A 20,651-nucleotide genomic window follows, 5' to 3' on the forward strand; every position below is an offset into this window, starting at 1 on the left:
GTGTTGTTTGCTGGAAGGGGAATGTGGAGACCTCCCTCAGGTGCATGTAGAAGGGGTGAGAAGGTCCGAGATGGGCACATCATTTTCTAGCTAGAAGAGGCATGAGCCTCAGAGATCTGGGAATGAGATGAATAGATAAGAAAACGTCATTAATTTGTTTTCCTTTTAAGAGTGTCTCCTAACTTGTCTCTCTCTGTTTTTCCCTTTGTGAGTCCCCCATATGTTTGGGGAGGAAATGTCCAACAGCAGCTCCCTCAATGAGTTCCTCCTTCTGCCATCTGCAGACACGCGGGAACTGCAGCTCTTCCACTTCTCGCTCTTCCTGGCCATCTGCTTGGCTGCCCTCCTGGCCAACGGCCTCATCATCACAGCCATAGCCTGCGACCACCGCCTCCACACCCCCATGTACTTCTTCCTCCTCAACCTTGGCTCCATCTCCACAACTATCCCCAAATCCATGCACAATTCCCTCATGGACACCAGAGTCATTTCCTACTTGGGGTGTGTTGGGCAGGTCTTAAGTTTTACGATTTTCTTTTCAGCTGAGTATTCTCTTCTCACAGTCATGGCCTATGATCGCTATGTTGCCATCTGCAGACCCCTGCACTACGGGACCCTGCTGGACAGCAGAGCTTGTGTCAGAATGGCAGCAGCTTCCTGGGCCAGTGGTTTCCTCAATGCTCTCCTGCACACTGGGAACACATTTTCCATTCCACTCTGCCAAGGCAATGTGGTGAAGCAGTTCTTCTGTGAGATCCCCCAGATCCTCAAGCTCTCCTGCTCACACTCCTACCTCAGGGAAGTTGGGCTTCTTGTGGTTAGTCTTTGTTTAACTTTTGGGTGTTTCATTTTCATCGTGGTGTCCTACGTGCAGATCTTCAGAGCTGTGCTGAGCATCCCATCAGAGCAGGGCCGGCACAAAGCCTTTTCCATGTGCCTCCCACACCTGGCCGTGGTCTCCCTGTTTGTCAGCACTGGCCTGTTTGCCTACCTGAAACCCCTCTCCATCTCCTCCCCATCTCTGGATCTGGTGCTGGCTGTTCTGTACTCGGTGGTTCCTCCAGCACTTAACCCCCTCATCTACAGCATGAGGAACAAGGAGCTCAAGGATGCCATTAGGAAAGTGATTTCATGGACCTTTTTAAGCAGTGGTAATTTTTCCACATCTCTCCACAAATGACTCTTTCGGTATCCCATAACTGGATTGAGCATCGTTTTTTCATGTTATTTTTATTATGACTTTTACTAATGATAATAATTGTTAGCGTGTTGCTACACAACTACTTGTATTCATTCCCCTTTTTACGGTGTCTGCTCTGTCTCACCTGATGCTCTAAATTGTGTCGAATGCTGGACAAGGACTGGCTCCCTAACAGTATCTCTGTAATAAAGTAATTTCTATCAGTACAGTGCATGAAAGCTGGGCTTTTCCTCCAAAGCTGGTGTCAAGAATAGGCCCAAGGACTTGAACCCCTCAAGGGCCTGCTGCACAGGACTCTCCATGGGTTCAGCAACACAGAGCTCAGAGTCATGTAATGATCTTTCAGAGACCAAGGGCTGTTTTGAGAATTCACCTATCAGAGTCCAAGGATAGTGGAGAGGCTGAATGGTCATGGATTTACACATGCACAGCTCTCCTACGTATTAAGGCACAGTGTCAGACGGCTGTTCTCATGGAGGGGAAGCTGGAGGTGTCAGGAGAGCACAGAGATCCTCCTGGGACAGCATATGCCTGGGATGGACTGTGAGTAGAGCCTCATAAAGGGAGAGGTCCTCAAAGATGGAGTTTCTTAGAGGTAAAGCACTGGGTATCCGCAGGCAAAAGAGGACTCTGCAGTCTCAGGAGAGGCAGTGAGGACTCAACTGTCAGGAAGAAGGGAGAATGGGGAGCACTCAGCGTCACCATCTATCAAATACCAGGGGCAGGATATATAGGCACAACTGGACACAACGAGCACCCTTGGAAATGCTCTGCCCTGGACTGTGCAGTCATCTGCAGTCCCCTGGAGGGATTAGAGTTCGTGATACCCATTTGGTTGGGTCTGACTCCTACCCCCGGTCACAGGGGCAGTGAAATGTCACCCTTAGCCACTTTATTCCCCCCTCTCCGCCCTCCACATCCTTCCCAGCTCTGGATCTCTCTGTACTGGCCATTCTGTACTCAGTGGTGCCTCCAGCACTGAACTCCCTTGTCTACAGCATGAGGAACAAGGAGGCACTGAGGAAACTTCCTCAATGGGTACAATGTCAGTGCCAAAAACTGTCCTGTGTGCAGTCACTTGTCATTCCCATGTACCTGGCATGAAACATGTGCGCTTCATTTCTTTCTTTCTCAATGTTTATTCTTACCTTCCTGATAAAATAATAATAAATAATTATTTAAAATACAATACAGCAGGAACAAAAGGCTGACTAGGGAAAATACTGGCCTGCTGCTATATGGGTCAAGAGCCCTGGTGAGAGAGGACACAGAAAAGGCCACCTTTGTTGCAGGCTTTAGTGCTAAGAGTGACCCTCAGGAATCCTAGGCCCTGGAGACCATGGGGAAATGGAGAAAGGAAGACTTTCCCTTGCTGGAGGAGGATCTGAGTAGGGCTCACTTCAGCAAACTGGACACCCACAAAACCATGGGCTCTGAGGGGACTCTCTTGCACTGTTCAGTGCCCACATCTGACAGAGCTCCATGAACTGCAAGAAATCGAGTCCCTCCAGTTACACTGCTTGTACCTCTGGCCCTTGGCAAGCGACCTTCACACATCAAAGACCCTCTGAGCACCGCCTGATAGATGCAAAAAGGGGCTCACATTGGAATGCTGCATTTAGGGCACTGCATCTTGCACTGCTTTCATGCCTCCTGATGGTTAGCTTGCTTCCCTTTACCCCTTCTCTGTTTGTCACACTGCCCCATTGCATGTGTCACGATCACATCTCAAAGTGCACAAGTGGCAGTTTCTCCTCTGGTGTTATTCCTGTGTTTCACACCTCAGACAACTTTGTAGGAGAAAGGGAGACTGCTGACACCGGTTGGTCATCAACAAGACTCGTTTATTAGTCGTTTTAGCTTGCTTCTTATACATTTCTTAATTAGCCTCATGCATATTACAAAACTTGAGCTCATGATTGGTTGCTAACGGTATTTGATTGTTTATTCCACGGTATTTGGTTGTTTATTCGAAAGATAACTTCTGTCTGGCCAGCCCAGATTACGATCGATAAGCAAGCAGCTTCTTCATTCTTCCTGCCTTATCCCCTCAGGGTTGTTTACGAAACTCGCCAAGGACAGAGTGTCCTTGCCTTACCAGCGCTTAGTCAGCACTTCTCTCCTGAGGCCTAATCTCCCAGAAGCCCCTGCTTGCTCAGTTGCAGGCCTGAACCAAAGTCAGTAGAACCATACTCATGTCCACGCTCTCGTAGCCAATTCCCAACACAACTTCACCTGCCACCTGCATGGTCAAAGTGACAACTGGGAATAGAAGAAGCTGAGCGCAAGGAAGGACCTTGCTCTACCTTGCTTGGTCTTGTTACAGGCATTGCCTGGTTCAGGCTGGGCTGCTTTTTCTTGGAGAGCAGCAAGAGAAGAGGCATCTTTCCCCTTCTTTTAAAAGTCATCAGGCAATAATTTGCATCCTGCTTGTAACACACACTTGCTACTCAGGGCCATAAGGGGCTTGGGACATGCAAAGGGGCACGATGAGAAAGAAGAGCACCGGCACAGCTCAGCACTGGAATTAAGCTCTTTTTTCCCCTTGGAGGGTGGTCGGGAGGTTAGTGGGTGGTGTCACAGTCACCCACGGGATGGAAAGCCATGCTGTCACACACAGCATGTGGCCCTTCCTCTACAGTCCTGCACTCCTGCCTTTCACAGGATGGGGAGGTGTGTGCTGAGAGGGATTTCTGGCTGAAAATGAGCCCCAGCAGGATGAAGAGGGTCACAGGGGAAGAGGACTGCTGCTTCCAGGGCTTGTCTGAACCTACAGCAGCTCATGGATGTTACTACAGCACAGCTGAGCCACGAGACACTGAACAAACTTGACCTGCAATCAGAACAAAACCACAAGGACTGCTCCTGCTGTTTGTCCTCCTTGACCCTGGCAAAAGGAAAGACAGTTTTACTTGCCACCAATGCCCACTGCATTTTAAGTGAATGGACTCTAACGCAGGACCCGAGGAGACAAGATCCACACCTCCAGGCCATCTGCTGACTGCTATGCAGAGCCCAGAAATCAGGTTTGCACAAAAGAAAGGACAGAAAGCATGGAGCTCTGGAGAGTTGTCCTTCTTTCTTTACATCACAGCATCCAGGAAGGAGGAATTTTTGACCCGACTAATAAATATTGCATGAAAACCACGACACCCATTTACCAAATGAAGAGTACAGCAACACTTGCCTGCTCACTATCCTGGAGCAGGTAACTGCTGCCTGAGAGAACTCGGGGTGCAATTTGTGTCCTTGGTACCTCTTCAGAGCTGGCTGGAAACACTTGTGGCCCCCTCCAACTGATCTTGATTTGAGGGTGACCACCTGCAGGAAGCAGCACCAGACCAGAACTACAGCTGCCTTCAGAAATACTGTGGCCTGCAAGGCTGAAAATCAGAGGCCAGCCTTGCATCCTGAGAGCTGCAATGGGCATCTGCAAAGAACATGGTGTTTTGCCAATTGACTGGGGCAGACGGGGCAACGGAAAGAACCAGACGCCACTGGAAAGAATGGTCTTATTTCACTGTTAAAATTAAGGCAGTACAGAATGATACATTTCACAAAATAAACTTATTACACACTGGTTTTAGCAACAGACAAAATAAGCAAGGTAATGCACCTAACCATTACTATATTAGAACAGTGATTAAAAGATACATCACCAATTGCCTAAATATGCCATCATCTGTCATCATCATCCAGATCCGCACTCGCTGGGAAGTCCCTGTTGTGGCGACAATTTGGAGAACCTTCCCGGCAACTGGGAGGTCTTACGTGGTGCATCCACCCGTGAGGTATCCAAAACCGTAGCAAGAGTGACCATCTTTTATAGAGCCAAATCAGCAAATCATGACAGCTTTCATTTTGTTTGTGAGCGGTAACATCTGATGTGGCATACTTTCCCTATCATGTGGGATGGGGGAGGGTGTGGGCAGCTCCCTTTACACATTTTTATGTTGTTCTAGAGCTTTTTCACAAGCAGCATCTCTGCCCTGTGAGTACTTGTTCTCCCTTCTTGTCCAGAAAAGCCAAAATATTTGATTTCAAGGGGGAACAAGTCAGCTCTCCTAGTGAAAGGCAAAGCAAGCACATCTCCAAGACTCTTTTCACTTGGTAGATCCAAGTTTGGCTTGCCCACAGGGCTTTAAAAACTTTGCTAGAGTGGGAGGAGCTGCGGACGGGAGCGCGGCTTGAGCAGGGCAAGCATAAAGGAAGAAGTGGTGAAGGGGCCTCTCCATATGAGCTTTGAAAGGGGGGACACGCACAAAGCAGGAAAGCAGAAATACAGCGTTTCCTTGCTCGACCTGGAGATAATCAATCTCATGCAGCAATCTCATGCAGACAAGAAGAAGCCTCCCCAGCCTTCAAGAACAAGTCCTCTGCCAAGCAACAGAGGAATGATGCGCTTTCAGGGGCCATCTTGCACGGTGGTGGATGTGGGGCCGCGGGCAGCAGCGTGGGGTGAGCATGTCCCAGTCTGTCATCTCACCAGGACTGATGCCACCTCATGGGCTTCTGTGAGCTCACAGCCAGATGCCCTTTATCAGCCCACACGGCCGCAGCCACCCTCAGTCCGCTGCAGGGACCTGGCTGTGGCTTCACAGCTCACTGGCCCTAGCGGACGTGCTCCTCTGCATTCTGGGTGCCGTCTTTTTGCCCAATTGGCAAAGAGCCCCTGCCTAGCAAGGAGCAAGTGATTGGCAGCTACCGGTTTGTGCCCAGCAATGGGCCCAAGAAGGGTTGCCCCGTGGCGAGCATGCCGCTCCAAGTCACGGGCAGCCGCAGCTGAGCGGGACTCTCCGCTGCTGCTGGGGGCCCAGGTGACCGGGGCTGTTGGCAGTGCGGTGGGCGAGCTGCCCGCCACCAGGACCCAGGAAACCAGCAGTGTCGCTGGTAAGTGTGCGCCACAGAGCCCTTTGGCTTGACTCTGCCTCAGTGCTAAGTCGGCTATGCCGCTGCTTCGGGTCCCCTCTGGGAGGCTCCACATCTGTCCAACCCATCCCACCTTGCCCAGGCCAAGCGGCCCTCAAATAACAATGCAGTCATGTTCAGAGAGGGAATTCTGGAGACACCACATGTGCTACCTATAAATGGCATGTCCTTGTGCGGTCTGGTGGCACAGCCGAAGTGCTGCTCCGGAGTGGGGCTCAGGACATTCCTCCCGAGGGCACAGGGCTACACGCGAAGACCCTGCTCATGGCACCGTAGCAGCCAGACCTCACTTCCCTCTGCTTTGCTGTCTCAGGGAGGATGTTCCGCCTTCCGGAGCGCCTGGCCATGCTGCTGACGGTTTTATGGAGCTGGCTTCTTGCGTGTCTTTCGGCTATGTGAGTATCATCCCTTCTGCCCCTCTGGAGCACAGAAGAGCCCTTTTCTTTGATTTCAAGGGCAAGCTGGTCTGCTATCCATCTGCTTGTCCGTGTGTCTCCACGCTTTGCCTGGAGCCCTGGCTGCCAGCAAGCTCTGCCTGTGCTGATGGAGGCAGCTCACGGAAAGCAGGGGTGTGCTGCCCACAGCTTGAAACTTGCCTAACCCACACAACTCCCCCTTTTCTAGGCAAAAATCCATCTGCAAGAAGAGGAAGCTCTTCGGAATCCTCATGGCACTGATCCCTGTGGCTCTTGGTGAGTCTTTGTGAGCAAAGAGCTGTCAGCTTTGCTGTTCTGCACTCCAGGGAGCTCCAGGCGTGCTCTCCGCAGTCCAGGGACTCACCCTCGCCCTAGGCCATGTTCCAGATGCTCTCAGCATTAGGAAGCGCCACCCCCTTGGGCACAGAGCTCCCTCCTCCTGTGCAGCTTCCCTCTTTGGTTGGCATGTGCAACCTCGCGTGGCCCAACGCCTCCCTCAGGATGTCCAAATCAAAGCTAGGCTCCTCATCTCCCACCCGTGCCTCCAAGTGTTGCAACACGGGGGAACTGTGCCAAGCCTGCAGGGCTGCAGCCATGTCTCCCGCATGCCACTGTGCCTCTCTCTGCAGCATTTCCCTACCGCCTCCCTACCACAAAGCTCTTGGCACCCATGGTTGGCAGGAAGCACCAGGCCTCTAGCAATCCATTACCATTACTCTAGCGGTCATTACCAAGACCATTACCATTAATGGTAATGACCAAGGTCATTACCATTTTTTGGTGCTCCGAATTGCAGTCGCTCTTTATTGGCCCGTGAGTCCTGAGAGTCTCCATGGCTGGACGACGTGGGCACAAGACAAGCCACAGGTCAGTCAGTGCGGGACAGGCGCCTCCTGCAAAGGTCACTCAAGGCCCAAGCACTCCGGAGACTTGCAGAGCAAAGCTCTGCAAGTTTCCCTCTGCCAAAGGCATGCAACAGCTTCTGCTGGGCCTTCCTCCTGAAGGCTCCCTGCGAAGCCCCACAGCTCTCCCAGGATTTCTGTTCATGGAGACCTTTTGCCTTCCAGGAGATCTTGAAATTGTTTACACCAGCACCGGACCCTAAGGCCAACGGGTGAGACGCTTGCTGGCGCAGGACTCGTGGCACGCACTAGTGTCAGCGGAGCGTGCGCCGCTTGCCCTCCCAGGCTGTCTCTCTTTTCCTTGCCTCTGGCTTTTGTTTAGGCTGGAGGGAGTGGGGAGGGGAGCACCACAACATCAAAAGGGCACAAAACAAAAGGCACCAAGCACGGGCCCCTCTCCTCTTCTCCGAGCTCGCACGTGCTCCTGGCAGGGGTGACACCTCGCTAACAGCTGCTGCTCCTGTCTGCAGGGACTTGCTGAATAGGCTGCAGGAGCAAGACAGGGAGATGCAGCTTCTCAGGGAGGAGCTGTCTCTCCTCACCAGGCAGCTCGGACATATGAAGCAGGTGATGCTCCATTTTGTACCTGAAGCCTTGCATGGGCAGACTTTGTCGCCTTCTTGCTTGGGCTGACTCTGCTTAATGCAAGGAAACCTAGTCTCTGGAAGTTACCTGAATGCATGGGGATGCTCTAGAAGCATTTCCTGCCTGCCTTTCCTGCACCTATGCCTGGCCCTCCTGCTGCTGCAAAGTTTTCTGCAGTGGCACCTGCTCTTGCCTTTTGCTCTGCTGTGTGGCCTTGTTCAGAATCAGCCTTGCCTCTGTTGCTTGCTTTAAGAATGGGCCGCTCGTAGCTCGTAGCTCTGGCCTGGCCCCGGGAGCAGTGGGGAGACACAGGCGCCCTCGTGTGCCCAGTTGGCCCTGGCAGGGCCTAAGTCCATCTGCAGCCTGAGCGCGGAGGAGGCTGGAGAGACGGCTGGGGGACCTGGCTTATGGGGCACAACGCTTGCAGACAGGCACATGCTTGCCGAGGGCTCGTGCTTCTCCTCAGGAAGCCCTGGGCCTTTGGGCTCTAGCCACAAGGTCTGCATTGGCCTTGTGGACACAGGCTCTCCCCTCACATCTGTGCTAGGACTCAGGAGTCGTGCAGCACTGCCTGCTGATGTGGTCCTTTTCTGTGTTCCCTTGTGTCTTTGCCAGCAAGTGCAGCAAATGAGGGAGGCCATGGTTGCAGAGCCTACAGGACATGGCTTGCCGATGGCAGACTGGGCCCTGCAAACCTCAGGTATGGCGCCACGAAGGCAAGGGTGCCAGGGCTGTGCTCGTGTATGGCACTTGCCAAAGGGTGCTGTGCTGCAGGCTCTGCTCAGCAGTGCCCACTCCGATGCCGTGAGCCATGGGAAGGGGCTCAAGAGACAGGCGGTCACGACTGCCGCCCTGTGCCGCCTTCGCGTCCTTTGCTGCTGCCTCTGGCACCGCCCTGCCACATTTCTGTGCTGACATAGGTTCTCCTGCTTTGTACAGCATTGCCCTGGGGATCAAGCGGGAAGGGCTGCCCTGTCCTCTGCTGCCCACACAGCAGGCCCCGCGCTTTGCTCTGCTCTCCTTCTCACTGGGATGAGCCCTTGCTGTCTGCCCCCACCTGCAGAGCTCTCTTTTCCTGGCTCTGTGGGAGACAAGCCGAGGCTGCTCTCAAGAAATCCCCTTCTCCTAGGCAGCAGAGCCCCTCACAAGGGATGTAACTGCGTGCAAAGTGACAGGCACAGCTGGCACGCAGGCTCACAAAGACCCCTTGAGCACCAGGCGTGCGCTGCCCCACGGTGAGCACATGGGTCTCCTTTCAGGTGCCACGATTGATGTGCAGAGAACCTCCAGCAATGCCGCACTGACAGAGAATTGGCTCTGCAGCGTATTTTGGCTGCTCTGCACCACCAACCCTCCCGAGACTATTCTAAAGGTACTGTAGCAGAAAAACCACATCCTTGCTGCCCGAGTTGCTTCCTCTGAAGTGGCGGAAGAGCAAGGCCCAGGGCATTGGCCCTCCTTGCAGCACTCTTGCTCGACTCCCTGCCATTGCTCGTGCTCCTGGCACCTCAAGGCTGACTTGCTGGAAAGCAGCGCTCCCCTCTGCGGCAGGACTCACATGAACTCATCTGTGTGGCCGCAGCGTGCCCACAAGCCTTGTGGCCCTGGCTCACAGCTGGGGGAAGCCGTTTTTCCCTACATTGCCCACTTGCCTACCTGCTTTCTGACAGTGCCTTGAAGGATGTTTCTGTGCCCGGGCCCAGAGTCAGCTGCACGCTAGCCCGTCTTCTATGCCCTACCCAGCTTCCTTTTGTAAGCAACACTGAGAGTGCACTTAAGCAGGTGGGGAAAAAGGCCTGCTGCTTCTGCCCCTTGCCTCCCACCCACGGGGCAGCAATACGAGCCAGTGACAAAGGGTTGCCGTCTTCCTGCCTGCAGGAGCAGGAGCAGGTGCTGTTGCTGGCACTCCTTCACCATTCATTGCTGTTGCCTTCTGCTTTCAGACGGACCTCACTCCAGGACAGTGCTGGCCCTTCCAAGGCTCTCAGGGCCACGTGGTCATTAGGCTGCCTGCACCAGTCTGGCCCACTGCTATCACTGTGCAGCACATTGCAAAAGCGCATTCACCCTCTGGCAGTGTCAGCAGTGCCCCCAAAGACATCGCTGTCTCGGTAAGCGCCTGTCGTGCAGAGCCGCCTGCCAGCTGGCTGTGGGGAAAGGGCTGAGCAGGGGCTGTCTTGTCCCTGCCCCCCTGCTAGGAGAGGCTACGCACTGCACCCTGCTGAGCCCGGCACTGTCCTAAGGGCACCTTTCAAGCCCTGGGCTGCCTTTGGGCTCTCAGGATGTGCAGCGCTTTGTGGACAAGCCTCTGAAGGGAGGGCTGCAGGCAAAAAGGCCCTCGGGAGGGGCAGCTGCGTCGCAGCCCATGGGCAGGCTGCTGCTGCAAGCGAGGGTGAGGGCAGGGACGGGGCATCCCGGGCCCTGAGAGCGCTGCGCCTTTGCCCTTGCTGGCGTCGCGCCTCACGTGCTGCCCTTGTGCTTGTCTCGCAGGGACTGGATGACGAAGGACACGCCACTCTGCTCGGCACCTTCGTCTACGACATTGAAAGAGAGGTCCTGCAGCTCTTCCCACTGATGGTACGGCAAGGGTGTGCAGACGACACCGGGGAGGAAGGCGGTTGTGTGGGCAAGTCTGTGGCAGAGCGAGGGCCCACAATGGGTGGCTGTAGGGGCAGAGCATGCTGAGTCCTGGATGAGAGGGACACGTGCCACTGCAAAGGCTGAGCAGAGGCCAGCTGTGTTAAGGAAAGTGAAAGCAGATGGCAAACAGGGCCAAGGCATGGGCACCCACATCCCCGGAGCTCCCCAGCTGCGCCCATCGCTTTTGGCAGAGCCAGTGGTGCCTGTGGTGCTTCACCCGCAGGGAGCCTGTGCTCTGTCCAGAAACATGGGTGTCTGACAGGAAAACGCAGTGCGCAGCATCACTGAGCCTCAGGTTTCCACAGGTGCTCTTGCCACCTTCCTGAGAGCAGGAATTTGCTTTTGAGCTGCAGGGGAGTCTTTGCGAGCCCGAGGAAAGGAGGGCCAAGAGGGAGTAGGAAGCTCCCTCTCTTGAGAACGTTGGCCTCATTTCCTGAGCACAACTGTGGCTTAAAAAGGATCTATGCTGCTTGCTCTTGTTGCTCTTTATGTCCCAGTAATGCTGTTTCTTTTGCTTACTTTCTTGTTGCAGAGTCATCATCACAATGCGTTTCAGTACATAAAAATCCAGGTGGAGAGCAACTGGGGAAATCCGGACTACACCTGTATCTATCGAGTGCAGGTGCATGGAAAAAGAGCATTGCAGCACTAATGCTGCTGGCTTTTCTTCAAAAGAATAAAAGAAAGAAAAGGAGAAAAGAAAGAGTGTTGTGTCTCTTGTGTTTGGCGTGGAGCAGGGCATTTCCTAAGTGCTCTCCAAAGGAGCAGGTTGCCTCCTTTCACGCGCTACTGGTCTGTTCTTGCTGTGGACGGGAGTGCAGCTTGAGCAGGGCAAGCATAAAGAGAGGAGAGGTGAAGGGGCCTCTCCATATGAGCTTGGAGGACACATGAGCTTGATGGACATGCGCAAAGCAGTAAAGCAGAAAATACAGCGTTTCCTTGCTTGGCCAGGAGATAGTGTCATACAGCAATCTCATGCAGACAAGAAGAAACCTCTCCAGCCTTCAATAACAAGTTATCTGCCAAGCAACAGAGGAGTAATGCGCTTACAAGGGGGACTTCGACTATGTGTCTTGCTGCCCAGCAGTTCTGTTCTTTGCCTGTTTGTTCTTCATTGCACCCCTGCTCCACAAGGATTGGTCCCAAAACAAACGGATGGCGTCATGCTAGGAAATGTGTTGAAGCTTGGAGCAGCCCTTTCTCTCGTAGAGAGAAAAGAGTGCATGTGAGCTGTGTGCAGGATGCTGGAGGGAGCATCTGTGGGAAAAGGAAACCTTGTGGTAATCTTTTCCTCACTGCTCTTCTTCCCTCTTGTAGGAGCATCTCTTGCTGGAGAAAAAAAATGGCCTTTCAGCTCCAGAAAGGGCAAGCTCTTCTTGCCCTCGGTGCAGAGCGTGAAGTCAATGGGAAATCCTTGGGCAAGCATCTGTCTCAGGACCCATCACCTGAAGCCACAGATAGTGGTAACGCCAATGGGATGTGGAACAAACTCTTCCTCATGGGTGCCTGGTTGCCAGCTCTCACTTGCAAAGCTTTAGCCTCTGGAGGCAAGGAGTGAGTTGTGAGTGGTTGGGACTGCAGCTCTTTTTTGGACTTTCTGTGACTTTTTAGGTGTGCGGTGCCATATGTTGCCTTGGGCAAAAAGGATATGTTTTCCTTGTGGAGGGACATCAGGACATGCTCATGTCCCTCTCACCTATGAATCCAGAAGCGACTCTCAGGGAGCACTCAGGATGCACAGGTTCATGCTGTAGTCATTCAGTGTTGCCTGACAAGACGAGCATTTTGTGGCCAATCTCTTTGTGTGCTTTTATGTTGAGCATTTGCTGTGCCAGCCCCCGGCATGGGACAGTGCTGGCCTTCAAGGAGAGCCCGCCATATTAAAAGCCTCAAAGAAGCAAGCTGCAGGGGCTCATCCTGCTTGGTCTGGGTACAAGCCCATAGCAGTGCTCTTGCAGTCCCAGGAGAAGCCTCCTGATGAGCCCCCAGAGTTAAAAGTTCTTTGCTACGTAAACCTTAACATATTGATGCTTGATTTCTTTTTCCCCATAGGAGCTAAGCAGCCTGGTCTATCGCTTTGGGTCGCGCTGGTGTCGGTTCTGGCTCGGGGCTGGGGCGGTGCTGTGGTCCCACCGCGCACTGGACGCGACGCGGCTCTCCGTGGGGACCCCCTGCCTGGCGACCGCGGCGAGGAGGCCAACCATGAGCTCCCCCCGCCACGCAGCAGCCCTCGTGCCTGGGCCCACCAGGGCCCGCCGCTGCCGCCGCCTCGGATGGCGCCACGGAGGAGCCGGCGCCGAGAGCGGAGGAGCAGGGAGTGAGCGCGGCAGAGTGCGGGCGGCTGCAGGAGGGCGTCCCAGAACGTGCGGAGGGGCCATGGTGGCCCCAGGGCAGCCCCTCGCCCGCCCCCTCTGGCTGTGGGAGCCCGGGGCAGGGCTGCCCGTGAGGGAAAGCGAAGCCTTTAAAGGAAGTTTCCACAGGGCTTGAGCGCCTGCAGCTGGAAAAGCCCCTGCTCCGCATCCGCCTGGTGCAGAAGGCATCAGCATCACCCAAACTGATGCATTTTTGCTGCACAAGGAGGGCAGCTCCAGGCAGCCTGAACTGATCCCTGCTGACAGGCAGTCCCTGAGCTGCCTGCAGCGGCAGGAAATGCTCCAAAGCAGGTCTGAGTACCGTAATTCTGTGTAATTTGCTTCCTGATCACAGCTTGCTTTGGTTAGCTTCATTCCTCGGTGGGGGGAAAAAATAATAAAAAAAAGTAATCATCCTGAAAAGATCTTAGAAACCTTTTAAGATAACTAAGGTGACACTTACAGGGAGAGTTTGTATCATTTTAATGGCTTATGTACATCAAAAATAATGTTTGACATGGGGTGTTTTATCTGTAACTGCTTTCCGGTGGGCAATGGGAGTTAGGTGTGACACACGCTCCAGGGAAAAGTGTAGAGTTACCATTGAGGGGCTTTTAAAACAAAGCAGTGCTTAGAAATCATGTTTACATTGTACTTAATTACATCAGCCATTTGCATAGCCCAAAATGGTTAAAGATTTTTTCTTATTATTATTTTTTAAACAACCTAAGGGCAAAACCTTGGGAATCACCAACTTGCGCAGTTCTAAAGGGGGTTACGTGTCTGTGCTGTCTACATCCCAGTGCTGTTACCACTCCTAAGTGAACAATTTCAGGTGGAAAAGCTCGTTGATTTTAATGCATCTTTCAAAATCTGCCACTTCCCTGCGTTCTTCCCAGGCAGGGCCCTTCCCAATGGGATGTTCCACACTGCCGAGGCAACAGAGGGCCCATCGGATACAGACCCAAACTCTGCTCTTCCGGGGAGCCCTGCCCTGGAGCCCTGCTTGTTGTGCAGCCCAGTTTCCACACAGCAGAACTAGAGGGGTTTTAGTCGCTTACATTGGTTGTGAGCTGATAAACAAACCCCTCCTTTATATGTTGCTCCTCATTTGAAAGTTTGTCAGGAGTGGTTGAACCTGGGTGCCCTATGGAGGTGCTGAAGTTTTTTCCTTGGAAAAGCTGAACAGGTTTTCCTGCTTACTTCATCTACAAGAAAAACTGAAGGGGAAACACTAACTTTGAAAGATTTTTTTAATGTGTTGTTTTTCTGAAAGCTGCTTGTAGGTGCAGAAGTGGATCAGCATTTACCAGCTGTTAGTTGCCCCTCTACCAGTCAGGAGAATTTTAGAACCAAAGTGCCTCAGTCAGGCAGAAATTCCTTCTCAGCTGACTGTACATGATTCAGATAAATATATTTGAATGTCCTTCTTTTCTCAGGAACCTTCATTAAGACAATATCTCAATGAAAATACGTCATCATCAATGGAAGAAATGATTCCATCTCTTTCAGATACATCATTGTCCTCAGACATGCTTCCACCCTTTTCCTTTGTGATGAAATTTAACTTTACCAGGTAATATATTCCTATGTTTCCTATGTCTGGTCATTTAATACCTTCAAAAAGGAAGTGTAATAGTATATACAGTGAACAGCATGGCCACGTAAGGATTCCTGCTTGAATTCTGGCTGATCAGTCATGCCCTGCGGGGTGGGGAGAGACCACAGCATGGCCTTGGAGAAGAAGGGCCTTGTAGGAGAGAAATCACCAGGTGCCAAAGCCTCATCTGAAAGGTGTCAAATCTCTGGGCAAATAATGCAAAGGAGAGACTCCAGCATCTTCCTGCTGGTACATTTGGCTTCTGCAGGCAGTGGCAGTGAAGAGTTTCCTCCGTGGAGGCGCTGGAGCCTCCAGTGCCGGGTCGGAGCTCTAGGCTGTGATGCACAAGTGTCTGCAAATTCTAGGCAAGTTCTGTGGTGCCGAGCCACAGGCACTCGCAGCCCTTGGTGTGCAAAGGAGAGCCCAGTGGCTCCTGCTCTCGCAGTGCAGGAGGGGAGGCTGCAGGGGAGAGCAAGGGGCACAGCCTTGCCTCTTGCCGCAGAAGAGTTTCTCAGCATGGGAGCTGGCTTGGCTGCTGTAGCCAGAGCACTGCAACAGCCTGCTCCCCATCATGGGCTTGGCCACAGCAAGGGAAGCCGTCGCTGCTGAGGGGTCAGCACTGGGGCCTGCCCTCAGGAGCCCTTTCTCATACCTTCTCCAGGAAGAACCTTGTCGAGACCGCAGTGCTCTACTCCATCACTGACATTTTGACATTAGGGACTGGTAGGAGATGTGAAGACAGGGGGTAGCCTCAGCTGCAGTGACCATGAGTTGGTGGAGTTCAGGATCCAACAAGGAGGTGGCAGGGCTGTAAGTAGCCTTGCAAAGATGGACTTCAGGAGGGCCAACTCTAGCCTCTTCAGCGACTTCTTCAGGAAAATCCCAGGGGCTAGAGCTCTAAAAGGAAGGGGGGACCAAGAGAGAATCATAGAATCATAGAATCATAGAATGCTTAGGGTTGGAAGGGACCTCTAGAGATCATCTAGTCCATCCCCCCTGCACACGCAGGGTCACCTAGAGCACGTGGCACAGGACTGCATCTAAGCGGGTTTGGAAAATCTCCAGAGAAGGAGACTCCACAACCTCTCTGGGCAGCCTGTTCCAGTGCTCTGTCACCCTCACTGTTAAGAAATTTTTCCTTAAGTTCCTATTGAATTTTTGGTGTTTCAGTTTCCGGCCATTTCCTCTAGTCCTATCAGTGGCCACCACTGAAAAGAGACCATCCCCGTCCTCTGCACTCCCTCCCTTGAGGTATTTATATACACTGATTAGATCCCCTCTCAGCCTTCTCTTCTCCAGGCTGAACAGGCCCAGCTCCCTCAGCCTCTCCTCATAGGGCAGATGTTCCAGGCCCCTGATCATCCTTGTGGCCCTGCGCTGGACTCTCTCCAGCAGCTCCACATCCCTCTTGTACTGTGGAGCCCAGAACTGGACACAGTACTCCAGATGCGGCCTCACCAGGGCTGAGTAGAGGGGCAGGATCACCTCCCTTGACTTGCTGGAGACGCTCTTCTTAATGCACCCCAGGATCCCATTGGCCTTCTTGGCCACGAGGGCACACTGCTGCCTCATGGTCGACTTGTCGTCCACCATGACACCCAGGTCTTTCTCTGCAGAGCTGCTCTCCAGAAGGTCGGTCCCCAGCCTGTACTGGTATCTGAGGTTATTCTTCCCCAGGTGCAGAACCTTGCACTTGGCCTTGTTGAATTGCATGAGGTTTTTCACCGCCCAGTTGTCCAGTCTGTCCAGGTCCCTCTGGATGGCAGCGCAGCCCTCTGGGGTATCGGCTACTCCTCCCAGTTTCGTGTCATCAGCAAACTTGCTGAGGGAGCACTCTGTGCCTTCATCCAGGTCATTGATGAATAAATTGAACAGGACTGGACCAAGGACTGACCCCTGGGGGACCCCCGCCAGCTACAGGCCTCCAACTAGACTCTGCACCGCTGATCACCACTCTCTGGGCCCTGCCATCCAGCCAGTTCCTAATCCATCTCACTGTCCACTCATCTATCCCACACTTCCGGAGCTTGCCCAGGAGGATGTTGTGAGGGACGGTGTCAAAAGTCTTGGTGAAGTCGAGATAGACAACATCCACCACTCTCCCCTCGTCTATCCAGCCGGTCATTTCATCATAGAAGGCTATCAGGTTAGTCAGGCAAGATTTCCCCTTGGTGAATCCATGCTGACTACTCTTGAGCACCTTCTTGTCCTCCATGTGCCTGGAGACAACGGCCAGTATGAGGCGTTCCATCACTTTTCCGGGGACGGAGTTGAGGCTCGCTGGCCTGTAGTTGCCTGGGTCCTCCTTCTTGCCTTTTTTGAAGACTGGCATGGCATTGGCCTTCTTCCAGTCTTCCGGCACCTCCCCCGTTCTCCAGGATCTTTCAAAGATGATGGAGAGCGGCTTAGCTATGGCATCTGCCAGCTCACGCAGCACTCTGAGGTGCATCCCATCAGGGCCCATGGATTTGCGGGTATCGAGGTTCCTTAGGTGCTCTCTGACCCAATCTTCCTCTACCCAGGGCAAGTCTTCCTCTCCACCAGCTTCTTCTCTTGCCTCTAGGGCCTGGGGCTCTAAAGGGCTGCTCTTGGTAAACACCGAAGCAAAGAAGGCATTGAGCAACTCTGCTTTTTCTGTGTTATTTGTAACCAGGGTGCCCATCCCGTCCGCCATCGGTCCCACGTTTTCCCTGATTTTCCTTTTGCTGTTAATGTAATTGAATAATTTTTTTTGGTTATTTTTAACATCCCTTGCCAGCTTGCCTTCCAGACGTGCCTTAGCTTTCCTTGTCGCATCTCTGCACTCCCTGACTACGTTCCTGTATTTCTCCCAGGGGGCCTGTCCTTTTTTCCACATTCTGTATACCGCTGCCTTCTGCTTGAGCATTGCCACAAGCTCCCGGCTCATCCACGCAGGTCGCCTGCCCCCTCTGCCCGCCTTCCTAGACACAGGGATGCACTGTTGCTGGGCATGGAGGAAGTGCCGCTTGAAAACTAACCAGCTCTCTTGGGCCCCCCTGCCTTCTAGAGCTCTAGCCCATGGGATTCTACCGAGGAGGTCTCTGAAGAGGCTAAAGTTGGCCCTCCTGAAGTCCATCGTCGCAAGGCTACTTATAGCCCTGCCTCCTCCTCGTTGAATCCTGAACTCCACCAACTCATGTTCACTGCAGCCGAGGCTACCCCCACCTTAACATCTCCTACTAGGCCCTCCCTATTTGATAGCACGAGGTCCAGTAGCCCACCTCTCCTCGTCGGCTCCTCCACAACCTGCGTCAAAAAGTTATCGTCGACACTCTGCAGGAACCTCCAGGACTGCTTGTGCCTGGCTGTGTTGTCCTCCCAGTTGATGTCGGGGTAGTTGAAGTCTCCCATGAGAACCAGGGCCTGTGACCGTGAGGCAATATCCAGCTGCCTATAGAAGGCCTCATCAACCTCCTCGTCTTGGTCAGGTGGTCTGTAGCAGACACCCACCACAGTGTCTCCCACATTAGCCTGCCCTCTAATCCTTACCCACAAGCTCTCAACTCGCTCATCCTCCACTCCCAGGTTGAGCTCCATGCATTCCAGTTGCTCTCTCACATAAAGAGCAACTCCACCACCTCGCCTTCCCAGCCTGTCCTTCCTAAAGAGCACATAGCCTTCCATGGCAGCGCTCCAGTCGTGCGAGCTATCCCACCACGTCTCTGTGATTCCGATGAGATCATGACGCTGGGACCGCACACAGATCTCCAGTTCATCCTGCTTATTCCCCATGCTTCGCGCGTTGGTATACAGGCATTTCAGGGAAGCAACAGAGGCCACAGGTTTCTCAGGAGGGGTGGAAGAGGACCGTCTGTGACCATTTCCTATCCTCACTTCCGCACTAGCATACTCCCGCTGGACGCCATCTGACCTGGGCTGTGCGGTACTGCTTGCCGTGTCAGTGTGCCACTCCCCTTCCCCCTTCTTGCCTAGTTTAAAGCCCTCCTAACCAGGTTGGCCAGCCTTTTGGCAGAGACGTGTGCCCCTCTTGCTAAGATGGGTCCCATCATTCCCCACTAGCTGGTGGTCATCAAACAGAGTCCCATGGTCATAGAAGCCAAAACCCTGTTGCCAAGCCCAGCAGCGCAGCCAGTTGTTAAGCTGCCATATCCGCCTTCTCCTCCTTGAGTCCATTCCCCTCGTTGGCAGAATAGAGGAGAACACTACCTGGGCACGTGTACCTTTGACGGCCATCCCTAGGGCTCTGAAGTCTTGCTTGACGTCCCTCATTTTCCCCATGGCATCATTAGCGCCCACATGAAACAATACTAGAGGATAATAGTCAGACTCTTGAACAGTTCTTGGGAGCCTTTCTGTAACATCCTTTATTTTGGCCCCTGGCAAGCAGCAGACCTCTCTGGATCTGGATCTGGTAATAAACAGTTTATAAACAGTTTTAACTGTAATAACCAGTAATCTGCTAACAGTAATCTCCTAACAGATTACTGTTAGGGAGCCAGTCCTTGTCCTGCATTTGACCCAATTTAGGGTATCAGGTGAGACAAAGCAGACACCGTAAAAAGGGGAATGAATACAAGTAGTTGTGTAGCAACATGATAACAATTACTATCACTAGTAAAAGTTATAATAAAAATAACATGAAGAAACAATGCTCAATCCAGTTAGGGGATACAGAAAGAGTCATTTGTGTAGAGATGTGGAAAAATAACCACTGCTTAAAAAGGTCCATGAAATCACTTTCCTAATGGCAGCCTTCAGCTCCTTGTTCCTCATGCTGTAGATGAGGGGGTTCAGTGCTGGAGGCACCACCGAGTACAGAACAGCCAGCACCAGATCCAGAGATCGGGAGGAGATGGAGGGAGGCTTCAGGTAGGCAAACAGGCCAGTGCTGACAAACAGGGAGACCACGGCCAGGTGTGGGAGGCACATGGAAAAGGCTTTGTGCCGGCCCTGCTCTGAGGGGATCCTCAGCACAGCTCTGAAGATCTGCACGTAGGACACCACAATGAAAACAAAACACCCAAAGGATAAACAGCCAGTAAGCACAATAATCCCAGCCTCCCTGAGGTAGGAGTGTGAGCAGGAGAGCTTGAGGATCTGAGGGATCTCACAGAAGAACTGCTCCACCACATTGCCTTGGCAGAGTGGAAGGGAAAATGTGTTCCCAGTGTGCAGGAGAGCAGTGAGAAAGGCACTGGCCCAGGCAGCTGCTGCCATTTTGACACAAGCCCTGCTGTCCATGAGGGTCCCATAGTGCAGGGGTCTGCAGATGGCAACGTAGCGATCATAGGCCATGACTGTGAGGAGATAAAACTCTGCTGATATGAAAACAGTAAAACTTAAGACCTGGCCAACACATCCCAAGTAGGAAATGGCTCTGGTGTCCATGAGGGAATTGTGCATGGATTTGGGGACAGCGGTGGAGATGGAGCCAAAGTCGAGGATGGAGAGGTTGAGGAGGAAGAAGTACATGGGAGTGTGGAGGTGGTGGTCGCAGGCTACGGCTGTGATGATGAGGCCGTTGGCCAAGAGGGCAGCCAGGTAAATGGCCACGAAGAGCGAGAAGTGCAAGAGCTGCAGCTCCCGCCTGTCTGAGAACAGCATGAGCAGGAACTCGTTGAGGGAGCTGCTGTTGGACATCTGTTCTATTGGGCTCAGGAAAACTGTGTAGGGAAGAAAAGGCAATAATAGCTTAGAAGAATTTTTTCTGAAATAAACTTTCCAGTTTTCATACAAATTCTTCTCAACCCCGTCCCAGCTCTCAGTAATTCCTTCTTCTCACTGTCACCTTCAGTCAGCTCCTCAGTCTCTGCTCCACCTGAGTGTTCTGGGAGGAGCCAGAGCGTGAGTTTCTCTACGCCAATGTGTATAAAGGACTGGTTCTTGTTATCTCTCCTTTTCGGAGTGGATGTCACAGGACATCCACCTTTAATATAAAGGGTCTTTTCATATGCCCACACACACTTCCAAGGAGTTTGGGGGGCAGCAGGGGGTTTTAGAATTTTGTTTTATAATTTCTTATTTTGGAGATTTTTTGATTCTGCC

The 20,651-nt window shown here is 52.8% G+C and overlaps 2 protein-coding genes across 2 annotated transcripts in view; one reads left to right on the forward strand and one right to left on the reverse strand.

Annotated features, from left to right (window-relative positions):
• Positions 1–20,651, reverse strand: part of LOC148592961 (uncharacterized) — a 375,952-nt gene that overhangs the window by 176,846 nt on the left and 178,455 nt on the right. The gene's annotated exons all lie outside the window — the stretch shown is intronic.
• Positions 236–1,180, forward strand: LOC148592964 (olfactory receptor 14A16-like). The gene has a single exon (XM_088533019.1). The coding sequence runs from the start codon at positions 236–238 to the stop codon at positions 1,178–1,180; it is 945 nt and encodes a 314-aa protein (XP_088389145.1).

This window comes from Tinamus guttatus, unplaced genomic scaffold (genome assembly GCF_059628265.1).
Source record: "Tinamus guttatus ecotype Peru unplaced genomic scaffold, ASM5962826v1 Tinamus_guttatus_pri_ptg000474l, whole genome shotgun sequence".
Taxonomy (NCBI): domain Eukaryota; kingdom Metazoa; phylum Chordata; class Aves; order Tinamiformes; family Tinamidae; genus Tinamus; species Tinamus guttatus.

Coding starts and splice junctions, on each gene's coding strand:
- LOC148592964 (XM_088533019.1), top strand. CDS start 236: ATGTCCAACAGCAGCTCCCTCAATGAGTTCCTCCTTCTGCCATCTGCA.